Source organism: Podarcis bocagei (genome assembly GCF_964188305.1).
Source record: "Podarcis bocagei genome assembly, chromosome: 17".
Lineage (NCBI taxonomy): Eukaryota > Metazoa > Chordata > Lepidosauria > Squamata > Lacertidae > Podarcis > Podarcis bocagei.
This window is the reverse complement of record NC_138143.1, coordinates 5,215,344-5,237,457: the sequence shown is the minus strand read 5'-3', so window position 1 is coordinate 5,237,457 and position 22,114 is coordinate 5,215,344. Positions and strand designations below refer to the sequence as shown.

General features: G+C 47.2%; 1 protein-coding gene across 1 annotated transcript; it reads right to left on the bottom strand.

Annotated features, from left to right (window-relative positions):
* Positions 1-60: 60 nt before the first annotated feature.
* LOC308576409 (uncharacterized protein) lies at positions 61-21,612 on the bottom strand. The gene is made up of 9 exons (XM_081175763.1): positions 21,083-21,612; positions 19,624-19,797; positions 16,192-16,349; positions 13,121-13,319; positions 10,457-10,553; positions 6,478-6,649; positions 4,495-4,650; positions 2,561-2,739; positions 61-728 (listed from the first exon to the last, which is right to left on the bottom strand). Exons 1-9 carry the CDS (start codon positions 21,331-21,333, stop codon positions 663-665), a joined length of 1,452 nt encoding a protein of 483 aa, XP_081031889.1. The 5' UTR covers positions 21,334-21,612; the 3' UTR covers positions 61-662.
* Positions 21,613-22,114: the final 502 nt, after the last annotated feature.

Below are 22,114 nucleotides of genomic sequence, written 5' to 3'. Positions count from 1 at the left end.
GGGCTACTGCATCTCTTTGCTTGCAGCTGGGAATGTGTCTCTCTTAAAGGGGCAGGCCTGAGAAGGTGACTCAAGGCACATGTCCATGTTACTTGCCAAAGCTCCACTGAGATGGGAATGGCAGAGGGGAAATGACATTTCTTCTATATTAAGAGTGGAAGTGGTCTTGCTGTCAGTTCTTTCCCTTGAACAGATAAAAATTAAGATTAGCTGGGTTAAATAAAAGGGGGGCACTTCTAGACCCTAGATGCAGTGGTTATCAACCTGTGGGTCCCAGATGTTGGACTACAACTCCCATCATCCCTGAGCTCTGGCCTTGCTAGATAGGGGTGATGGGAGTTGTAGTTCAACATCTGGGGACCCACAGGTTGAGAAAGGCTGCCCTAGAGTGTAATGTCACTGCCTACTGCAGGTAGCTCAGGATCTTACGGAGAGGAGTCACTCATATGCTAAGGTCCAGCAAAATTCATTCCTGCTCTCATCATTGTCCCAATTTAGGGTGTGAAGTTCCACCAAAACACACCCTAAAGTATTGTTCCTTTCCAAAATATTCCCACTCTGGCTGGAACTGAGGCTGCTAAGGTACAGAGCTGGAAGCCATAAGAGAAATCTCCCCCTTCAGCTGCATAGGTCTATCCCTGGAGTCTTCTCATTCGCAAGCTTTAATGATGGATTGGAGGGTGAGGCACTGCCAAGGATCTCTGGCTCCGAAGGCTGCACTGCAGAGCCTGCAACAAGTGAGAGATTTGGCTTAAAGTGCCCTTCTGAGCACCTTTGGTTTTGTGGTCCTGCTTTTTGAACCATTATAAGACAAAAAACAGGATTTTGGAAGCTAGAAAACTACATTACTTCCAGTGCATTGTGAACAGCAGCCAAAAGTCAAATTACACATAGCAGAGATATGCTAAAAGAGTACTGAAAACATGCTTGAGATTCCAGGATTGCTTCCTCTGCGGTTTAATTACCACAGCTACACACTAGATTGAAGCGTGGTCATAGAGTAGTCCCTGCCCCAAATGTTTAAGGGTCTCTGAACTGATGCTGCAAGAACCTTGTTTCTCAGAATCTGCACTGGACTCCCAAGTTAGAAGCTGTACCACCGGCTGCAGTAGGACTGCAGCAATGCAGTACTGTGTCAACATTTTTTAAAAGTCATCTTCTCTCAAGAACTTTAAACTGTTATATGAATCAATTAAGTTTACAAGAAGGTGATTTTGTTTTGTTTTTGTATTGGCTACCAATGCAAAATTATTGCATTGGCATGCATAATTCTAAACCCTAAAACTTAACATTTTGGCCATGAGAGGTCTGTTTGCAACAAAACACTGCATTCCGCACTGTGATGACAGACAGCATGCAGCTGGCCCTAGTCTCATGCCACCATTACACAAAAAGTACTTTTCACCCTATGGTTCCTAAGCCCCTGTGGCTTGAAATATACACACACCGTGTGTGTGTGTGTGTGTGTGTGTGTGTGTGTGTGTGGGGAGTTAAGATTTCCATGGGGGGGGGGAGATTTCAGCCTTGTACATCTCCTTCCCCTCACCCTTCCTAGAAAATCTAAATTATGCAAAGCACTGCACCATTATACTAAGTGAAAGAAGCTATGCAAGCTAACAGAAGATGAGTCCTGCTGGACTGAAGGGCTCACCTATTCCCATGCTATAACTGGGACAGGAGCTTTGAACTGTCAGCTCAGAATTGCAAAAGAACACATAAGATTCAGTCTTGTTCCTGTTTTCCTTAATTGAATAAAGTGACACATCAAAAAAATTATAGATGAAAGGAGGAATTGGGGTCGGGGGAAGTTTGTCCTCACAAACTAATCTCCCTGATAGAATTCTGCGTGTTCTCCTTGTGTCTTGGGAGCCCAATTCTTTGCCGCTTCAGCTTAACACAGGCATTCCCAAACTCTGCCTTCCAGATGCTTTGGGACACAATTCCCATCATCTCTGACCACTGGTCCTGTTAACTAGGGATGATGGGAGTTGTAGTCCCAAAACATCTGGAGGGCTGAGTTTGGGGTGCCAGGCTTAACACCCATTCTGCTGTCAGGGCTCCCTGACAGCATGCATGTGCACCCCTGCTGCTTTGGGAAGTTTATAAAGGACAAAGAGCCCTGGACAGTTAAGTCCAGCCAAAGGTGAGCAAAAGCTCACCTCGCTTTTCAGGAAGAGGGAGGATTGCTCCAGTCTCCAGTATTCTACTGGACTCCTATCCACTATTACTTTTACCCCCCCCCTTTTGGGGGGGTTCAGGTCCCCTTGCACATAATACCCCCACTCATGTTAGTAATAATTGATAGAATCAAAAAGGGGTTCCGAGTTCTGATGCTACCGCGTTGATTAATTAGAGCCAAAGTAAAAGGGGTTAGGGGCAAATCCTTTGAAAACCAGTTCCTAGTGCGGTGCTTGGAAACAGGAGGCTAATCCTTTCTTGTTCTCTCCCTGCCCGCCTTTGCTCGAGTCTAATCCATAGGGCAGACTTCCTCCAAGTGACCCAAAGTGGTTCCCAGCTGTTGGGTTTCTATGTATATCCATAGAATATGCAGTGAACTCACCTGCTCCAGAGGTACAGGGATTGCCAGCGGCTGGGCAGCGACATTCCTAGTCCGACCGCGCTGGCGGGACCGGGAGCGTCGAGTACGGGACGGAGAACGTCTCGTGCGGGATGGAGAACGTCTCGTGCGGGATGGAGAACGCCCCCTCCGCTTGGGGCAGCTAGTCCACATTTCTTCCACTGAAAGGGAAAAAATGGCAGACAGTTGTTTATTCCAGAAGTGATATTTCGGCAAGAGAAGCAACTTCACCCCAAAGACAGTTTCGGCGTATCCTCACAGGTGGCTTATGGTTACTATCCCTTTTGAATTGCCAAGTCACTACTTTTTCTAGTATCAGCTAGAAGTGGGATTAAAGCAGAAGATCCACAGATCACTTGTTGACAGATCTATATTACCCAGCAATATCCTTCCTTATGGCCAAGAACCTGTTATGGTGCTTACTAAAAAGCTCGTCCCATTCAGCAAAGGTCCTTTGCAACATTCATTAAAAGTTTCCTGCTTGCTGGGGTACTAGTCAACAGGAATAAAAAAAACGGGCAGACCCAGCAAGCAGGAAATTATTTAATGGCACAGGAGCCCTGAAAACCCTCAACCACATTTTTGCTGTTGACATTGGGGGTGGCCGTCATGATGCTGCTCAGATGTTATTGAACTCCCAACTTCCATCAGTCCAAGCCAGCATGGTGAAGGGTCAAGGATGATGGGAACTTCACTGGCATCCCTGTTCTATACCGCACAGCAGTGGTAGGGAGTCTGGTCCCCTCCCCAATCACTGTTGGACCACAACTCCCATCATCCCTGATCACCGGGAATGTTGTCTTGTGCTGCTCGAGTTGGAGTCCCAACATCAGGAGGGCCACAGGTTCCCTAGCCTTACTGCAACTGATCTTTTTGAACATGCCACGAGCCAGGTGGGTCCAGGACAAGGATACAGAAAACACAAGAGGGAAAGCAGGGATAATGCTGGAATGCAATGTTTTGGAACGGACAGTTTCATGCTCCACAAGAGCGAACAAACAAACGTACAGCAATTCCATAGAAAGGGGCAAGTGTCAAAGCCAACTTGTTTTAGCTGGCAGGGTGGGAAAAACAAAAGCCTGCCACAAACCAAAAGTTAAAGCACAACATTTTAGAAATTGATAGGACATGAGTTATTGGAACAGTCTGGCTGAACAGATAGGTCTTTGCCTGGTACTGAAAAGACCATGGGAATGGTACTAGGTGAATTCTCTCTGGAAAAGCTGTTCCATAACTGGGGGCCACTATTGGAAAGGCCCTTTTCCTGGTGGTTTCATTCGTCAGGGGCAGGATTACATTAACCTGTGGACCTCCGGATGTTACTAGACTCCAATTTCCAGTAGCCCCAGGCAGCATGGCCAATGGGAGCTGGAGTACCGCACCACCTGGAGACCCCTAGGTTCCCCACCTCAGAAGCACAGCAGCAGTAAGAGACAGCTTTCAACACAATTGTGTTTGTGGTCTGTTCTGCCTCCTAAATGCTGCTTCAACCTCCTACAAGGTAGGTTAGGATGAGAGAGAAAAAGAGAGAATTTGGCTCAAGACCACCCAGTGAGCCTCACTGGGATGTTGGAATTTTAAAGAAAGTTTTTTCTGCTTCGAGACCAGTGCTTCAGCCTCCCCCTTGCCCCAGAACACCAGCTCTCCACCTGCCACCTTCCAGTTCCTTCCTAATACAGTGGACGCTCGGTTTGCGAACATAATCCGTGCGGGAGGTACATTTGCAACTCGCAGTGTTTGCAACCTGCAGTGCTGCGTCTGTGCACACGCAGGTTGCAAATTGACGCTTTTGAGCATGCACAAAGCAAGATTTAGCGCTTCTGTGCATACCTGTACTTCTGGTTTTGGCATGTCTGTAACCTGAAAAACGCAACCTGAAGCATCTGTAACCCAAGGTATGTCTGTAAGCCACTCACTTTTCTTCTGGTCAGCCCTGCGTTCCTTTACTTCCGTTGCAGTTCTGTGCTGTGAGCAGGGCAGCAGCTTTGGGAATCCTGAGTCCGTGAATTCCTTGTTCTCTGCATTGACCTCGGAGTCCAGAAGCAGGAGCTCTGGTTTCGGCAGTAGCCTCTCTGCAAGCAGAGATCACACACAAGCTGAGCAGAAAACCTCCAAGGTCTGTGGAGTGCAAGTGTAAAAGGAAGCTGCAAGCCAAGAGGCTCCAGGTCAAATATGCTGCATCACTAAGGGAACAATGAGGCTCAACAGTGTGGTGTAGTGGTGAAGAGCAGTGGACTCGTAATCTGGTGAACCCGGTTCGCATCTCTGCTCCTCCACATGCAGCTGCTGGGTGACCTTGGACTAGTCACACTTCTCTGAAGTCTCTCAGCCCCACTCACCTCACAGAGTGTTTGTTGTGGGGGAGGAAGGGAAAGGAGATTGTGAGCCGCTTTGAGACTCCTCAGGGTAGTGATAAAGTGGGATATCAAATCCAAACTCTTCTTCTATAACTGATCCGAAGGCAACGTGGAGTTTAGGAAAGGCTACTAGAGGGTAACCCATACATAATCCACCCAGACTTGCTCTACTTTCTTCACAGCCCATTTCCTGGTCACTTCTAGAGAGGCAACCTTGCTGTTGCTGGACCTTGAGACCCTGACTCAGCACTTTTGCGAGGCAAGGGGGAAGAGGACATGGGGGGATGCTCTGTGATGGTTGCTAGGCAACTGCAGCACTCTGTTCTCCAGCCACCCCCACACCTGCTATTTGCAATGAGTTGTGTACATGCATAGATTCCCTTTCAAAATGGAAAAATGTTCATCGCGTGAGCACCCAGACTCTTTGAGATGGGGAGGAATCAGTCACTGGGAACGTCAGTGCACACTCAGGAGGAACAGAGTCAGGCCAGGTTGGCCTGGGGTCCCAGTAACAGCTTCTGCCCTTCTCTTAGCTCCCATCTGCTAAGGCACTGCTGTCCAAACTTTTTTCAAAGAGGGCCAGATTTGATGAAGTGAAGCGCTGTGAGGGCCGACCAAAGTTGTTGAGCTTTTTGGGGGTTGAAATTGTTCAGCTTTTTTAGGGTTGAAGTTGTTGGAGATTTTACTCCAGAAAATAAACTGCCACAGGGGCTGGACTGAACTGACTGGCAGGCCGGATTAGGCCCCCGAAACTGACTTTGGACATGCCTGTGGTAAGGAAAGCCTCACATGCCCTCTCCAGGTCTTATGCGAGGGAATTCAGTGCTGACAGGAGGGCCTATGGGATGGATTTTAATGGCTGGGAGAGGATATATTCATTGCCATTTATCCCTCCAGGCACCCACATGTGTGGGTTGAAGAGAGTTTCAAAATCCCACTCTTGGCAGCAAAATTGAAAGCATAGGAATTAGGCTGTAATTCCTTGTTTTGAGCAACTCCAGCTATGAAGGAAGCTGGCACCCCCCTTCTTAAACCACTTAGCAAAGAATCAGGTAAGAACTTGTAAAGCAAGTTTTAAAATAAGATGTACTTACTTTATGATCATGCATTGGTTCACAGCAAAGGCAGCAATAATGTTCCCTGCTTGGCAGGGGGTTGGACTCGATGGCCCTTGTGGTCTCTTCCAACTCTATGATTCTATGAAAACTATGCAGGCAGAATTCTTATATTTACTGTATACCCACTTTAGGAATACACCTTAAGCTGGAGCCAGCAGAGGCATGTCCACATCCAGTGTTGATCAAAATAAGAGAGAGGAACAGGAAGTACTACACTGTATATGCTTCTTCCTTTCCAGGAGAGGAGGGGAAATAACATCACACAGAGCCCTCTCTACCAATTGTATTTCTCTGGTCTGAGTGTCTGCCTATCAGCGATACAGCTCTGTGGACATTGCCCCCTTTCATGCTGACTAGCAAGAATATGCATTTGTTTGGCTTGGTTGCTAATTTCCCAGAGAGCCCTCTCCTAAAACCACCCTACCTGTTTCTTGCAGAAGCCTCTGGATCTCTGTCCGGGTCTGCTGTAGACTTTGCAGTACCTCCCGGTTCTGTTTGGCTGGGTCTTTGTAGATCCAGATAAAATAAGTCACCACAGCGAAGCCCAGACCAGCAAAACCTCGACGGGATAGGCCCACCCAGAAGGAGATTCTCTCCTAAAGTGAAGAGAGACAAGTCAATGCAACCAGAGACACACAGATCATCATATAGTATAAGAAGGAACACAGTTCTTGAGTTCTGCCTAGAACACCAGCCTTCCCAAAGTACCTTTCCAGATCTGGGGCATTCTCATCAGAACCGGCCCTAACCTTAGGGGGAGTGAGGCAGCTGCCTCCCTCGCCTCAAGCAACAGGGCAGGCAGGAGGGTATTGTGGAGCAATGCTGTGACAGCCACATGGCCTGTTCTGCACGTGGCTTGATGCCCTCAGGTATGGTGTTTGGTAGACACGGTCCTGCAGTGTTGCAGTAAGAGTCTACGGCCAGCCCAGTCAACTCTGGTAAAATGGAGGGCGGTGGAAATGCCAGCTTGTCCTTTGCCCCAAGAAGCAAAATGTCATGGGTCAGGCCTGGTCCTCATCCTGGTGAGTCAATGTAAAAGAGGACAGGGTTGCTGTGCGTTTTAGTAGTTATGAGGGGTAGAAACCTGACCTACATTATTTCAAGTATCAGCTGGAAAATTAAAATTTTAAAGTAAATAATAAATTTGTAAAATTCACTGGTTGCTAATAGCATGAGTTACTTTTAACAATAATTAGGCACATTAGCTAGATTCAGGGGTGGCTAACTTGTGGCCCTCAGATGATGTTGGGACCCCAACTCCCATCAGCCCCAGCTGCCACAGGCAATAGTGATGAATTATGAGTGTTTTAGTTCAAGAGCATCTGGAGTTTCCCCAGCCCCAAGCAAAATGGAACCTACATTTGTGAGTTCCCAAAAGCATATTGCCTGCCAATCTAGCCTTGATCCTACTTAGCAAGGTAGTACTTAACAAAAAATATGGTTATTTAAAGGTTGCTTAATCTGCATAATTTACACAGGTTGCAAAATCCAGTTTTTCTTGGTGGAAAATGTGGGTCACCTTGGTGCTGAATTTAGATTTTGTTTTTTTTAAAAAAAGAATAACAAAAAGCAGCACACACCCAGAACATCCGCAGCCCTTGGCCCTGTCCTCTGCTGCACTTGCTCATCTCACCATCGTCACTGGCTGCCTTCCACTGATCCAGCCAGATATACAGCTTCAAGAATTCCCTCTCCTTATTTAAACTGCAACATGCAGCCACACCTCTATGTTGTTGTTTAGTCGTTTAGTCGTGTCCGACTCTTTGTGACCCCCTGGACCAGAGCATGCCAGGCACTCCTGTCTTCCACTGCCTCCTGCAGTTTGGTCAAACTCATGCTGGTAGTTTCAAGAACACTGTCCAACCATCTCTTCCTCTCTCGTCCCCTTCTCCTTGTGCCCTCCATCTTTCCCAGCATCAGGGTCTTTTCCAGGGAGTCTTCTCTTCTCATTAGGTGGCCAAAGTCTTGGAGCCTCAGCTTCAGGATCTGTCCTTCCAGTGAGCACTCAGGGCTCATTTCCTTCAGAATGGAGAGGTTTGATCTTCTTGCAGTCCATGGGACTCTCCAGAGTCTCCTCCAGCACCAGAATTCATAAGCATCAATTCTTCGGAGATCAGCCTTCTTTATGGTCCAGCTTTCACTTCTATAATCCCATTAAATGCCAAGTTGGTTGGCAGTGGCAGCAAACCGACTGCAAGGGCCTAGGAATCTACAGCAGCCCAGCCCTTGGAATGCAAGCACAGACAGGGCAGAGGTAGGGATCATGGCCAACTGTGGTCACATCTAGCTTCCACCTTCAGGAAAACCGGATAAGGTGGGATGGAGAATGGATTTAAGGATATGCTAAACAAAATGCTTATCATCACCAGAGTTCTTAAAAAAAAAACCAACCCAAAACTTTTAAGAGGTTTCTTAAAAGACAGGCCAGTAGTGTTGCCGGATTGTTGAGAAAAAGAAAGATATGAACTGGGTTGAACGGCAGCTTTATTATACATTATATTCTACAGAGTTGGTGATTCATGTATCTTGGGCATCTTTCAGGAATGTAAACAACAATTGGTGTGTGGGGAACCTCAGGCCCTTCCTCCTCACCTCACTTCCTCCTCACATGATCAGCGAACATATTAATCTCAGGACTATTATTACTCATAGAGATAACAGCACAGTTTTCAGCCTGCAAGTAGATTTGGCTGGGGGCAAAGTCTTGTTGCTGGACTGTAGTCTTGCAGCAGAGGGACCAACAGAGTTGCGATCTGTCCTCCCAACTCCCTCTTCCTCCTCCTCCATCCCTCTTGCTTATTTTTGTTTTGTTCTAACTATAATGGTTTAAAATCCAATAGCAGCAACCTGAAAGAACAGGGTGAGAGGCAGGAGGGGTGCAATTCAGTGGGACTGCCAGCATTTGGTAGATAATATATTAGCACCTGGACCGGTTCAAGGGGACACAGCCAGGCCAGATTCGGAGGTGGGGCTAACAACAAACATACCTTTGTCCACCCACCTTACATAAGAAAGCACACATATGCACCCTGAATCCTGGGAACTGCTGTTTAAGTGTGCTGGGAACTGTAGTTCTGCAAGAGATAATTCTAGGATTCTTTTGAATTTAAATGTGTGGTGTGCCTGGGGACTGGCTTTTCAGTCCCCATAAGACAAGGATGGACAAACTTCAGTTGTCCCAGATATTGCTGGATTAGAACTCCGGTCGCTCCTGGCCATTGGGGCCCCACTGGCTGGGGATGAGGGGGGCTGGGCATCTAAAAGCATCCAGGTTGCCCCGTGTTTCCCATTCCTTTTGTAACCATTGCGGATGGATAGTACTATCCAGATGCCCTGGAAAAAGTTTTGGCTCAGCACCTGGTGTTCACAAACCTGCCAGTTTTCAGGAACATTGGTAGTGCCAGTGTAATAATTATTGGCCTGAAACGCTGCATGCACTAAAGCTCTAGAGCCAGTGTGGTGTGATGGTTAAGAGCGGTAGACTCGTAATCTGGTGAACCGGGTTCACTTCCCCGCTCCTCCACATGCAGCTGCTGGGTGACCTTGGGCTAGTCACACTTCTCTGAAGTCTCTCAGCCCCACTCACCTCACAGAGTCTTTGTTGTGGGGGAGGAAGGGAAAGGAGATTGTTAGCTGCTTTGAGACTCTTTCGGGTAGTGATAAAGCGGGATATCAAATCCAAACTCTTCTTCTTCTCTGCCGGGTCAGTACTCCAGTCTTTCAAGTCATCGGTGCAGTGGGGAGCGCGATGGGAGATCAGGGTTCAAATCCTCACTCAGCCAAGCAGCTTGCTTGGTGACTTTGGGGACTATTCACTGCCTCTTTGCCTAGCCTATCTCACAGGGTTGTTACGGGGGATGAACGAGGAGTGGGGAGAACCATGTACAACACCTTGAGATCCTTGGAGGAAGAAGGTGGGACATAAATGCATTAAATAAATATAAAATAAACCATACCATGGTTGTTTATCTCCTGCTCCGTTTGGCAAATGTGTCACGTGCAGCAGGGGTCAGGGAGGGAGGGATAGTTTTTATTTAAAAATAAAAATGAAATGAAAAGCCAGTTTTTAGATCTTACGGCATTGAAATAGATGCTTGAAAATGCCTGTGAAGCCCTTGACAAGCCAGGAAGGTGGCAGAGAGAGCTTTCCCCTCCCCGTCCACCTCCAGTGCGGACGCCTTCCCGTGACAAGTGTGAGGGTGACACCACAGTGCCGTGGGGAAAGGGGGGGGCGAGGCTCCCATCAAGCCACCTACGCTTGAAGGGCGAGACGGGGCCTCAGAAGAAATCAGCATCAAATCGTCACTCCAGGGGCAGCTTGTTTGGGGAGATGCACCTTGCCCTGCTCCCTCCCCTGCCCCACACTCCAACTCGGATTCCATTAGTGCAGGAAGAGGTCGTACCGTCAAGTCCTGGCCCCCGTCCCCTTCATCCATCAGAAAGCTGCAGATGACACGCTCTAGGTAAATGTTTGCTCCCACCAATGTCAGCAGAGGAAACCTGGAGACAGAAAGGGGGGGCATTAAGAGAAGGAAGTGCTTTAGGACAGCAGCGAGAATATTGATAGCCAGCTACTGGAAAGGAAATAATGTACCAACAAAAAGAGAATGGCTAAGTAAACTATGTGAGTACCTGGAGTTAGCTAAACTGACGGACTTAATAAGGTGAAAACCGAAAAACATGGTACAGAAACAGTGGGATTGTTTAAATGAATACTTACATAAACAGGGCTCAACTACAAAAATTTGGTTGTGTTTAGACTAACCTTGTGCGGATCATAAAGAATGTAAAGAGTTTAATGGATTATGGAAGATCTTAAGGGATGTTAAAGGATGGAAGTGAAGAACAGAGGTAAAGGTGAACTAAATAACAAAAGACTTGTGGTTTAGGCGGTGGAAGTCTTTTAAAAATATTTTAATTAAGATTTGCATTTTACAATGTGTGTAAGTATAAATTTGGTATTGTTGTTTATGGAAAGTAGCTTTCTTTTTTCTTTTCTTTTTCTTTCTTTTTTCTTTTCGTTTCTTCTTTCTTTTTATCTTTTTTGTGGTTTTCGTATGCTAAGTATGTAAATAATTGTGTTTCTGCAGATGTGTTTGGAAATTTGATTGTATTATTTAATAAAGTTATTTTAAAAAAAGAGGAGGTGGGCATTTTAAGGGCTTGCCCACACTTCTGCTCGTCTCATGCCTAACAAGCACGGGGCGAAGTGGGTTTTCTTTTCCAAGAGAAAACCCACTCTTTAGCTCCAAGTCAAATGGCAATCCCAAGAGAACGTGATTTGCCCTTTCCTCTAATTAAGCGGTTTCCCCCAATGAAACCCTAAGCTTCACCAGGTCCCTGGCTTGTGCCCAAGCGGGGACTGCTATCTGGTACCCAGGGCCCAATCTTTGCCTTCTGAGAGCCTTAGATTTCTTTTTAAAGACAGCTTGTTTCTAGCGCTTATTGTGGGGAAATAAGTTTGGAAATGGGAAACCAGGCTTATGGGACCAGGGGTGCCAACTTGAATAAACTATGGGGGGCTGGAGCAGGTAAGCCCCACCCCACATAACTGATCACAAGACATGGGACATGCACACCATTTGAATGGCAATGCCCATCAACTTGTGGGGGCAGCCCAATAAAATAATTTATTGGGGAGGACGAAGGGACCTCAGCCTCTAAGAGTTGGCTCCTATGCTAGGGACAATGGACAGTTTAGGTGTGCAAAGTACACTGGTACATGCTGTCTTTCCCCACCCACACAAAACTCTAAAAACCTAAATATTAGAAACAGAATCTTGCAGTCTTTATCTATGCATAATTTATTAGTCTTGCAAGAATGTATTTAGAATCATGGGCTTTTACTAAGAGCTAGAGCTGCTTAACTGCTGAACCACTGTGGGCCAGGCAAGAAATTTCAGGAAAACAGAAATCTGCGTTCTGCACAGTCAGGCCAGCGTTCCTGAACCTGTGGCTCTCCAGATGATGCCAGACTCCAGCTTCCATCATCCATGACCACCACCCATGCAAGTTGGGGATGATGTGATCTAACAAGATATGCAGGGCCACAGGCGCCCCATCCCTCCTCGACTGGGTCTTGAATCTATGCTGGCGACCAAAAATGCATCACAAACAAAAGGAGGACATATGTCAGGAGTGCTCTGATGGTGTTTCCTGCTTGGCAGGGGGTTGGACTCGATGGCCCTTGTGGTCTCTTCCAACTCTATGATTCTATGATTCTATGATTCTATCTCACCATAGTGGCCAACACTGACCTGTGTGCCTTCTCAGTCTGCTACCCAATTGCTAACTATTTATTGGCGACTAACTGCTCTCCATTCTTAAGGTTCTTGATCTTTAAAGTGGACCTTCAAGTAGAATAAGGGATCGCCAGGGGTTCATCCTGCTCCTTCCTCTACTGCAATTAGGCTTGAAAAAAGCCAACTCTTGTTGGTCACAGCTGAAAAGAGGTTCACCCTCCCCTCCCTGGCTGTGGCTCCACCCACCAAACATACCCACCTGGCCTGCAGCAAGTAGGCTGGCCAGAAGCCTTGCAGTGGCATCAAAAGCTTTTTCCAAAGTTAATTGGGAGGGGCATTAGGGGAGAGGAGTGATATTCCTGGGGGAGGATCAACTCTCCTCCCCCTGCTAAAAATATTGGGCTTGAAAAAGTGAAAACACCTTTCTTACACCTAATTGCTGGGAGTACCGAAGAATCAATGTTTTTTTCCAGCCGGAAATCACCTCTACTCAGTTCCGGCACCTCTCAGGTGGGCACCATTTCCATTCTAAGAGAACATGCTGAATTCTGGCATCTCTTTTTCTAGAAAAATAGCACCGAGAAGAACATGTGTGTTTTAGTGGGATATGTTGCCAATGGCAGCTTCTCGGATTTCCAGATGTACACATAGTCCTAATAAGGTGGCCAATGCCGGGAATAAGAGGACTGTTTAAAAGGTACGCAGCAGCCCTGCCGGGAATCCTCCCATCCCATCTCTCAAGCCAGCCTCCGTGTTTTGATCAGGCTGGAGTGTCTGTCCGCCAGGGGGATCTTTTGCATCTTCCATCCACACCCATTTCCTTACCGTGCTCCTGCAGTCCGTTGGCTAGAGGTCAGCACCAGACTGGCAGCCCCACTTAGGAGATGGAAGAAGACCGAGTAGAGAGCGCTGGATTCCCCAACGACAAAGCGGTGCAGAAATGTAACCCGGTTGAAGATCTCAGCAAAGGCTACTCGCTGCTCAAAAGCCGAATCCTGCAGTTCTTGGAAGGCCTGGCGCACCCCTGCAGAGGAGAGAGGCAAGCCAGCAAGGTGCCACCCACATTCCTCTCCCAGCTAAAACCAGAAATTAGGTGGAAACAGAACATAAGCATCCCATTTCCATTTGTTCCACTTATTATCTCCCCTCTGTAAGCCATATGTTTTGTCCCACACAGATGATACAGAGCATAGGGCATGCAGATATGTATTTATTTTAAAGTATCACTTCTTTCTCCTGCTTGCTGCAACTCTGAAAAGAAACTCTCTCACATTTTACAGTACTACCAGAGGCAGAGGCAGTGTGTTGTCAGGTGATCTTTGGTAATCTTTTGTAATACAGTAGTACCTTGGGTTACAGACGCTTCAGGTTACAGACTCTGCTAACCCAGAAATAGTACCTCGGGTTAAGAACTTTGTTCTTTTCAAAAAAAAAAATTATGAATTTTCCAACAAAATTTAGACAAACAAACAAACAAACAAACATATATCTTAACTGTACTTAATCCAATCTTAATAACATTGCTGAGTGACTTCCTCGAATCCCCATGGCTGAGTTTCAGTGTATATCATTGTAACAATTTTCCAAAACCAATTTTCTCATAAAATTAATTTAATCACTTAACATCTTTCTTTCTTTCCATTTTATCTTTAAACATATTATTCTCTAACATTACATATTTAAATCCTAAGCTTATCTGGTATTTGCAAGTTTTTCCAATTAAGCTATCTTAACATATTTAGCTTCAGGATATTTGCTTCAGGGTGAGAACAGAAATCATGCAGCAGTGGCATGGCGGCAGTGGGAGGCCCCAATAGCTAAAGTGGTGCTTCAGGTGAAGAACAGTTTCAGGTTAAGTATGGACCTCCAGAACAAATTACAGTGGTGCCCCGCAAGACGAATGCCTCGCAAGATGGAAAACTCGCTAGACGAAAGAGTTTTCTGTTTTGGAGGTGCTTCGCAAAACGAATTTCCTATGGGCTTGCTTCGCAAGACGACAATGTCTTGCGAGTTCCTGCTGGTTTTTTCCCCTCCCCCCCTTTTTCTAAGCCGCTAAGCCGCTTATTAGCTGATCCGATCAGCAGATAAGCTGCTAAAAGCCGCTAATAGCGCTAATCCGCTAATCCGTCAATGGGCTTGCTTCGCAAGACGAAAAAACCGCTAGACGAAGAGAATCACAGAACGGATTCTTTTCGTCTTGCGAGGCACCACTGTAAGTACTTAACCTGAGGTACCACTGTATAATGCCCTGTGTGAGGCCAAAATTTGGCACCCTCCAAATGGATTTTCTCAGTTATGGCTGCAGTACACATTACTGTACAAAGGTAAGACCTGCATCCTTTGCTTTGCCCACTTTTGATTCTGGCCTCATCCACCCCTGGTATGTGGCCCCACAAAGGTTAGCATGAGGGGAGAAAGGTTCCCAACCCCTGAGATAATTCCCCCAGTATCTGCATTTATGAAAGGAGGGTTTTGTTTTTAATACTAGTGCAGCACTGGGGAATGGGTTCTGTTTCAGGAAAAGGGGGTACTAGGGCAGGGATGTCTGTGTAATGCAATAATAATAATAATAATAATAATAATAATAATAATAATAATAATAATATATTTATACCCTGCCCATCTGGGGTATAACTCAGGGCGGCTCCCAACCGAATATTAAAAACACAATACAGCATTAAACATTAAAAACATCCCTAAACAGGGCTGCCTTCAGATGTCTTTTAAAAGTTAAGATAGTTGCTTATTTCCTTGACATCTGATGGGAAGGCGTTCCACAGGGCGTGCGCCACCACCGAGAAGGCCCTCCGAATGGTTCCCTGTAACCTCACTTCTCGCAGTGAAGGAATCGCCAGAAGACCCTCTACGCTGGACCTCAGCAGGACGATGGGAGTGGAGACGCTCCTTCAGGTATACAGGACCGAGGCCATTTAAGGCTTTAAAGGTCAGCACCAACACTTTGAATTGTGCTCGAAACGTACTGGGAGCCGATGTAGGACTCTCAGGACCAGTGTTATATGGTCTCAGCGGCCACTCCCAGTCACAAGTCTAGCTGCCACATTCTGGATTAATTGCAGTTTCCGAGCACCTTCAAAGGTAGCCCCATGTAGAGCACATTGCAGTAGTCCAAGCGGAAGATAACTAGAGCATGCACCACTCTGGCGAGACAGTCCATGGGCAGATAGGGTCTCAGCCTGCGTACTAGATGAAGCTGGTAAACAGCTGCCCTGGACACAGAATTGACCTGCGCCTCCATGGACAGCTGTGAGTCCAAAATGACTCCTGGTCCTTCAGGGGTACAGTTACCCCATTCAGGACCACACCTGCCCACCCCCTGTCCCCCAAGAACAGTACTTCTGTCTTGTCAGGATTCACCCTCAATCTGTTAGCCACCATCCATCCTCCAACTGCCTCTAGACACTCACACAGGACCTTCACTGCCCTCACTGGTTCTGATTTGAAAGAGAGGTAGAGCTGGGTATCATCCGCATATTGATGAACACCCAGCCCAAACCCCCTGATGATCTCTCCCAGAGGCTTCATGTGGATGTTAAAAAGCATGGGGGAGAGGATGGAACCCTGAAGCACCCCACAAGTGAGAGCCCAGCGGTCTGAACACTCATCCCCCAACATCACTTTCTGGACATGGCCCAGGAGAAGGATGAGAACACAAATAATCTAGCATAGGACTCTGGAAGCCCCTCCCCATGCTGCTGGACTCCAACTCCCATCACCCTCATCCAGCATGACCAACAGTCAGGGATGATGTGAGCTGTAGTTCAGCAGTATCTTCAGGGCCATGGCACATTGTTGTACAACAACTTTTCATTTTATAATGCAGCTTTGTTTGTTTCTGAGATCATAATCCCTACCCAACCACCCAACTCCCAGCCTACCTTGGGAAGAGTCACGCAGCATCTGATGTAGCAGCTCCCCATCTTGCAGGATCTGCTCCTGAGAGCGCAAGGTGGCATCCTGTGCCTGGGCGATCTCTCCAGCAAGCTGATGGGTGGATTCCAGTTGGCGGGCCACAGTCTCTGAAGAGGACGTCAGCCTGGAATGGGCAGAGAAGGCAGGAACCAATTCATTATGACCAGGAACATCTTAACCACACAGCATATCCACTGTGCCAGGAAGGTGCTGAAGCCCAGATATTCTGCTCCGCGGGCAGCCTCCTTGGGTGAAGTCATTTCATTCCTTGAAGGAATCTGGCTGCAACTCTATGCACTCTGACATGGGAATAAGACCCACTGAACTCAGTACGACTTAATGTCTAGTTAAGCATGCATAGGAACAGAGCATTAATTTCAGAAAGGAGATTAAAAGGGTTCAAGACCACCTGGAAGTTACAACTTCTAACCTGCCAGCCCTTCTTGGTACCACCAAGGGCTAGATACTTTATTTTTAGATTACAATGGAGGGTTAGGGCGCACAGACCCAAGTTTTCACTCCCAGATTCCACACAATAAGTTCCCTATTGTTCCTGCATCCTACTGTGTCGGCCAACCATACAGGTTCCAAGTCCATCACACCTCCCCACCCCTCACATTATAAAAACCCCAAAATATACTTGAGTCTTTTTGGGCAAGCCCAGAGGGCTTCGATGCCACAACCATAGTATTTTGGGCAACTTAAGGAAGCAGGAACTGTCAGATGCAGGCAGCATCCATTATACCAGTGGTGGGGAACTGTGGCCCCCCAGAAGTTGCTGGACTGCAGCTCCCATCCTTCACTGACCATGGGTTCTGCTGGCTGGGGATGGTGGGAGTTGGCATCCAAGGGTGTATGGAGGGCCACAGGTTCCCCAGCCCTGCCTTGTGCTTCCTTATTTTGGTGAGCTGCAATTACTCCCTAGGGGAAAAGTCAAAATACAGCACGCGGCTTTGCTCTTCCGCTCCCTGCTCCAAGTCGCTTCTTCTAGATTTCCACCAAGTGTCAACCAGACAAATGTTGATGTAAAGCAGATCTGATGGTCCACGCTTCCCAAATTAGACTATCCTGTCACACTGAAGCTAGTCTGCTCTGGGAAATGCTGGAATTAAGAGTGTCACTCTGGGGTAGCTCTCCCCATGTAGAACAAGTGCCCTACTTTTTGATGCTGCCGGTTCCAGTGGCTCAAATGGAAACCCAACGCTTAGCTTGCCTGCTGTCCAGCCCAGCTGCTAGTCAAGGAGCTGTCTTTGAGGAGGGAGCAGACAGGAAAGAGCACTTCATTCATACTGAGAATTGGCAACTTCTTTACCCTAACAAAGGGTTGGGAAGAGAACAAAATTAGACATACCAAAGACCTCCACCCAACCTCCTTCCCCTCCTATCCTGGTTGTCAGTCCAGGGATAGTGGTAGGGTCAGGCAGCTGCCAATGCTCCAGTTAGGGCCCCCAACACTGAAGCTTCTCCTGGCTCTCCTCCTCTCTGCTGCTGAGCAATGAAAGAAGCAAGCAGAAAGAGCAGGAAACTCCCTACACATTGTCCTCTTGCATGAGTGCTGGTGCGGATTGGATGAATACAAATGGGCATATTTACCTGTTGAGACTGCAGAGTGGTTTTAAAAAGGAAGGGGGTAGGGTGAGATTTTTTTTTTTTTTTTTTTTTTGCTATGGGCATCTGGAAAAGTTACTCCTCCCAAAAAAAATTGACCCACTCTCTTTTCACCAGTTTCCTCCCACTGTAACAACTCACTCTTCCTTTCTATCTTCTTGCTTGATGTCTGGGGATGCTTCCAAAGGAGCTGCTATTGAGCATTCATCCTGATTTGCTTGCAGGAGGTTAAATGACAAGACATCAAAGCAAGTCTTATCCCATGCTTCGCTGTGCACTTTCCCACCCCTTTCTATCTCACCAAAAGCCCAATCTTTTGGGGAGGTGAGTTTGCAGTGCAATACCTCCCAATCAACTACTGTATAGTTGTGCAATCTGAGTTTGCTGATATGTGATTGAATCCATCTTAAAGATAGTCACACTCAGGAAGTGCACTGCATCACTGTGAACGATATTGATTCAGAGAGAGAGAGAGAGAGAGAGAGAGAGAGAGAGAGAGAGAGAGAGAGAGAGAGAGAGAAATCCTGTGTAGGTCTGCTTAGTGCACTGAGATCAGAGATATAAGAATGCATAGGATTAGCATCTTTCTAAGGGAAGAGGATAGTGAGAAAACCAGTTAGTTGGCTCTGCCAGCTGTGATCTCTGGTTCCACCTACTGAACTCAACCTATTATTAGTTGCTCTTCTCGTGCTTCACTAGGCTGAAAGGGCATCAACCACCACTGGAAGATCAAAGCAGCACCAGGAAACACAGGACTGCATGCAAATTATGCTATGTGGACCTCCCCATACAAGTGCCTAGATGCAGTCAAGGAAAACCCCACTAACATGCTTAGTGGTTCTGCCCTCCCATGCTGTTTCATAGGAACTTGCCTTATACAGTGGTACCTCGGGTTACAAAAACTTCAGGTTACAGACTCCGCTAACCCGGAAGTAGTACCTCAGGTTAAGAACTTTACCTCAGGAGAAGAAAAGAAATCACGTGGCGGTGGCACAGCAGCATTGGGAGGCCCCATTAGCTAAAGTGGTACCTCAGGTTAAGAGGTTAAGAATGGTTTCAGGTTAAGAACGGACCTCCGGAACAAATTAAGTTCGTAACCAGAGGTACCACTGTACAGAGTCAGACCATTGGGCCATCTAACTTAGTATTGCCTACAGTGACTAGCAGTGCCTCTTCAGGATTACAGGTACAGTCAAACCTCGGATTCCAAATGCCTCCATTTTAGAACGTTTCAACTCCCGAATGCCAAAAACCCAGAAATAAATGCTCCGGGTTTCAAACATTTTTCAGAAGCCGAACGTCCGATGTGGCTTCTGCTGGAGTGCAGGAAGCTCCTGCAACCAATCGGAAGCCGCGCCTTGGTTGTCAAACATTTCGGAAGCTGAATGGGCTTCCGGAATGGATTATGTTCAGCAACCAAGGTTTGACTGTACAGTGGTACCTCAGGTTACAAACACTTCAGGTTACAGATGCTTCAGGTTACAGACTTCGCTAACCCAGAAATAGTACCTTGGGTTAAGAACTTTGCTCCAGGATGAAAACAGAAATTGTGCGGTGGTGTCAGTGGGAGGCCCCATTAGCTAAAGTGGTATCTCAGGTTAAGAATAGTTTCAGGTTAAGAACAGACTTCCAGAACGAATTAAGTTCTTAACCCAAGGTACCACTGTATGGGATATTCCTAGCCTTCCCCGGAGATTGAAACTGGGAACTTCTGCATGCAAAGCATGAGCTAGAATTACCCTCCCAGGCTAGTTGCTCTCTAGAGGAAGAAAGAGTCCCGTTTTCCTTACCTGTGCATGGTATCTTGGGCTCGTTGTTGCCAGGCCTCATTGTGCAGGAAATAACAGATGCTTTGAGCATGGGTGAAGAACTCTGTGTACACCCCAAAGGCCACTGGGTCCATGTCCTGGGTGCAACCACGGATGGAGCTGCTAGGCTCACAGGGGGGAAACTTCCTCCCAGACCTGCCCAGGAGAAGACACAGAATAAGCTGAAGCTACTGGTCAGATGAAACAATGAGAACCAGTACAGCCAGCCTTGAATTATGTTGACTTGAGATCACAGACAAAACAAAGGCAAGATCCACACCAGACATTGAAAGTACATGGCTTCTCACAAAGAATCCCACAAGGAACAGTAGTTTCGTAAGGGTGCTGGGAACTGTAGTTCTGGGGGGGGGGAACTACACCTCTCCAGATTCTTTCAGGGTAGTATCACTTTAAATGTATATTGTGGGTGTGAGCAAAAGGAAAAGCTCCTCCTCCATGAAGCTTTAGGTCAGGGGTCAGCAACCTAAGGCCCTAGGGCTGGAGGTGGCCCCCGGAGGTTGTTTGACCAGCCCCCGAGCCGCCCCCGAACTGAACTGCCTGCTCACCAGCTGCACTAAATCAGCGCAGCGCGGCACGGGGACTCGCTTCCTCAGTGCTGTAAATCATGTCTGCGCACGTGCAGACACTGAAAATCACGGGTGCGGGTGCAATCCGGCCCACAGAGGGATCTCCGTAGGACTGATCCGGCCCAGGCAAGATAAACCTTGCCAACCCCTGCTTTTGGTTCAAGCAATGTCTCTCTTCCACTGTCACCTCCGATGAGCTACTGAAAATGATAAGAACTACAAATGTTACAGAAAACCTCTAATAAAAGCCATTAATACAAATTACTAAAAATAAAATACTGCTGTAAATGCTGAAATCCTTCCCCACCTCTTCCAATTCCGAGCTCCACCCTGCTCTCACTCAGGGCTCAAACAAACTCACAGATCACCCCTCAAATCCCACACCACAGAGGGTTTGTGGAGCCTGCAGACATCACCTTAGACTGTCCTACTAGGGTTGATGGACAGACACCAATGTCGATGGGGCTTCCTCAGGCTGCCCACAGCTGTGCCCCATTCAGTACACAAATCAGCTGCGCATTGTGCAGTTCCAGGCTACAACAGGTTGGGCTGGGTGAGTTTGTTGAAGTAGGTTAAGCTGAGAGACTTTGGTTAGCCAAATTTCACCTAGTGGCAGGGTGAGGATCTGCTTCCTGATACCTCAAGTTCTAGGACGGGGTTTCCAAAACTGGCATTTCCAGTTGTTTTCGGACAATTCCAGTCATCCCTGACCACTGGTCCTGCTAGCTAGGGATGAAGGGAGTTGTTGTCCAAAAACAGCTGGGAACCCCTGTCCTAGGACAACACTCTAGTGATCACTCTATTACACTGGCTGTCACCAGCCCATCCCCCAAGACCCAGGTATCTGGACTCACCGCTGGAGGTGGCAATGGGCAAATTTGATTGCAATGCGGCTTTGCTGCTCCTCATCCAGCTCTCTGCACCCGGCGTCTAGCTGCCCTAAGGCTCCCATCCAACAAGTGCCATAGCGGGGGTGTCGAGCCAGTTCACGGGCCTGTTGCAGGCGGGTCCTTCCTTGAGACAGAAGCTCAGGATCGGGAGACACCAGCGCCCCAAGACTGGGACAGAAATAAGCTAGACAAAGAACAACCGAAAAGCCCAGCATGACTATCCTTATGGAATGTAACTGGTGGGATGGGAGGAGATTGCCTGCTGTAAGCCCAGCGGATAAAAGTTCAGGTGATAGGTTAACTTCCCAGGGTGGAAGTATGGAAGCATTTAAATGTCCTGTAGATTTGTCCTTGTGGGGTGGAGGAAACAGTAAATCATGTGGTGTGGGATTGGCTGTGATACAGAGATGAAAGGGAACTTCTCCCTTGTAAACTTACATTTAAAGCAGTATCATACCACTTTAAACAGTCATGGCTTCCCCCAAGGAATCATGGGTGCTGAGACGGGTTTGTTTGTTTGTTGTATAATATTTCATTGTTGTCAAGATCAAGTACAGCATTTATTTATTTTACAATAGCAAGAATACATTAAGTTATAACTCACTTTAAAACTGGTGAGAACAAAAACAAAAAACTGGTGAGAACAAACATAAAAAGGTAAAGGTAAAGGACCCCTGACAGTTAAGTCCAGTTGTGAATGACTCTGGGGTTGCGGCGCTCATCTCGCTTTACTGGCCAAGGGAGCCAATGTTTGTCCACAGACAGTTTTTCCGGGTCATGTGGCCAGCATGACTAAGCCACTTCTGGCAAACCACAGCTGTGCACAGAAACACCATTTAGCTTCCTGCCGGAGCGATACCTATTTATCTACTTGCACTTTTTGGCATGCTTTCGAACTGCTAGGTTGGCAGGAGCTGGGACCGAACAAAGGGAGCTCACTCCATCGCGGGGATTTGAACCATGACCTTCCGATCGATCGGCAAGCCCAAGGCTCAG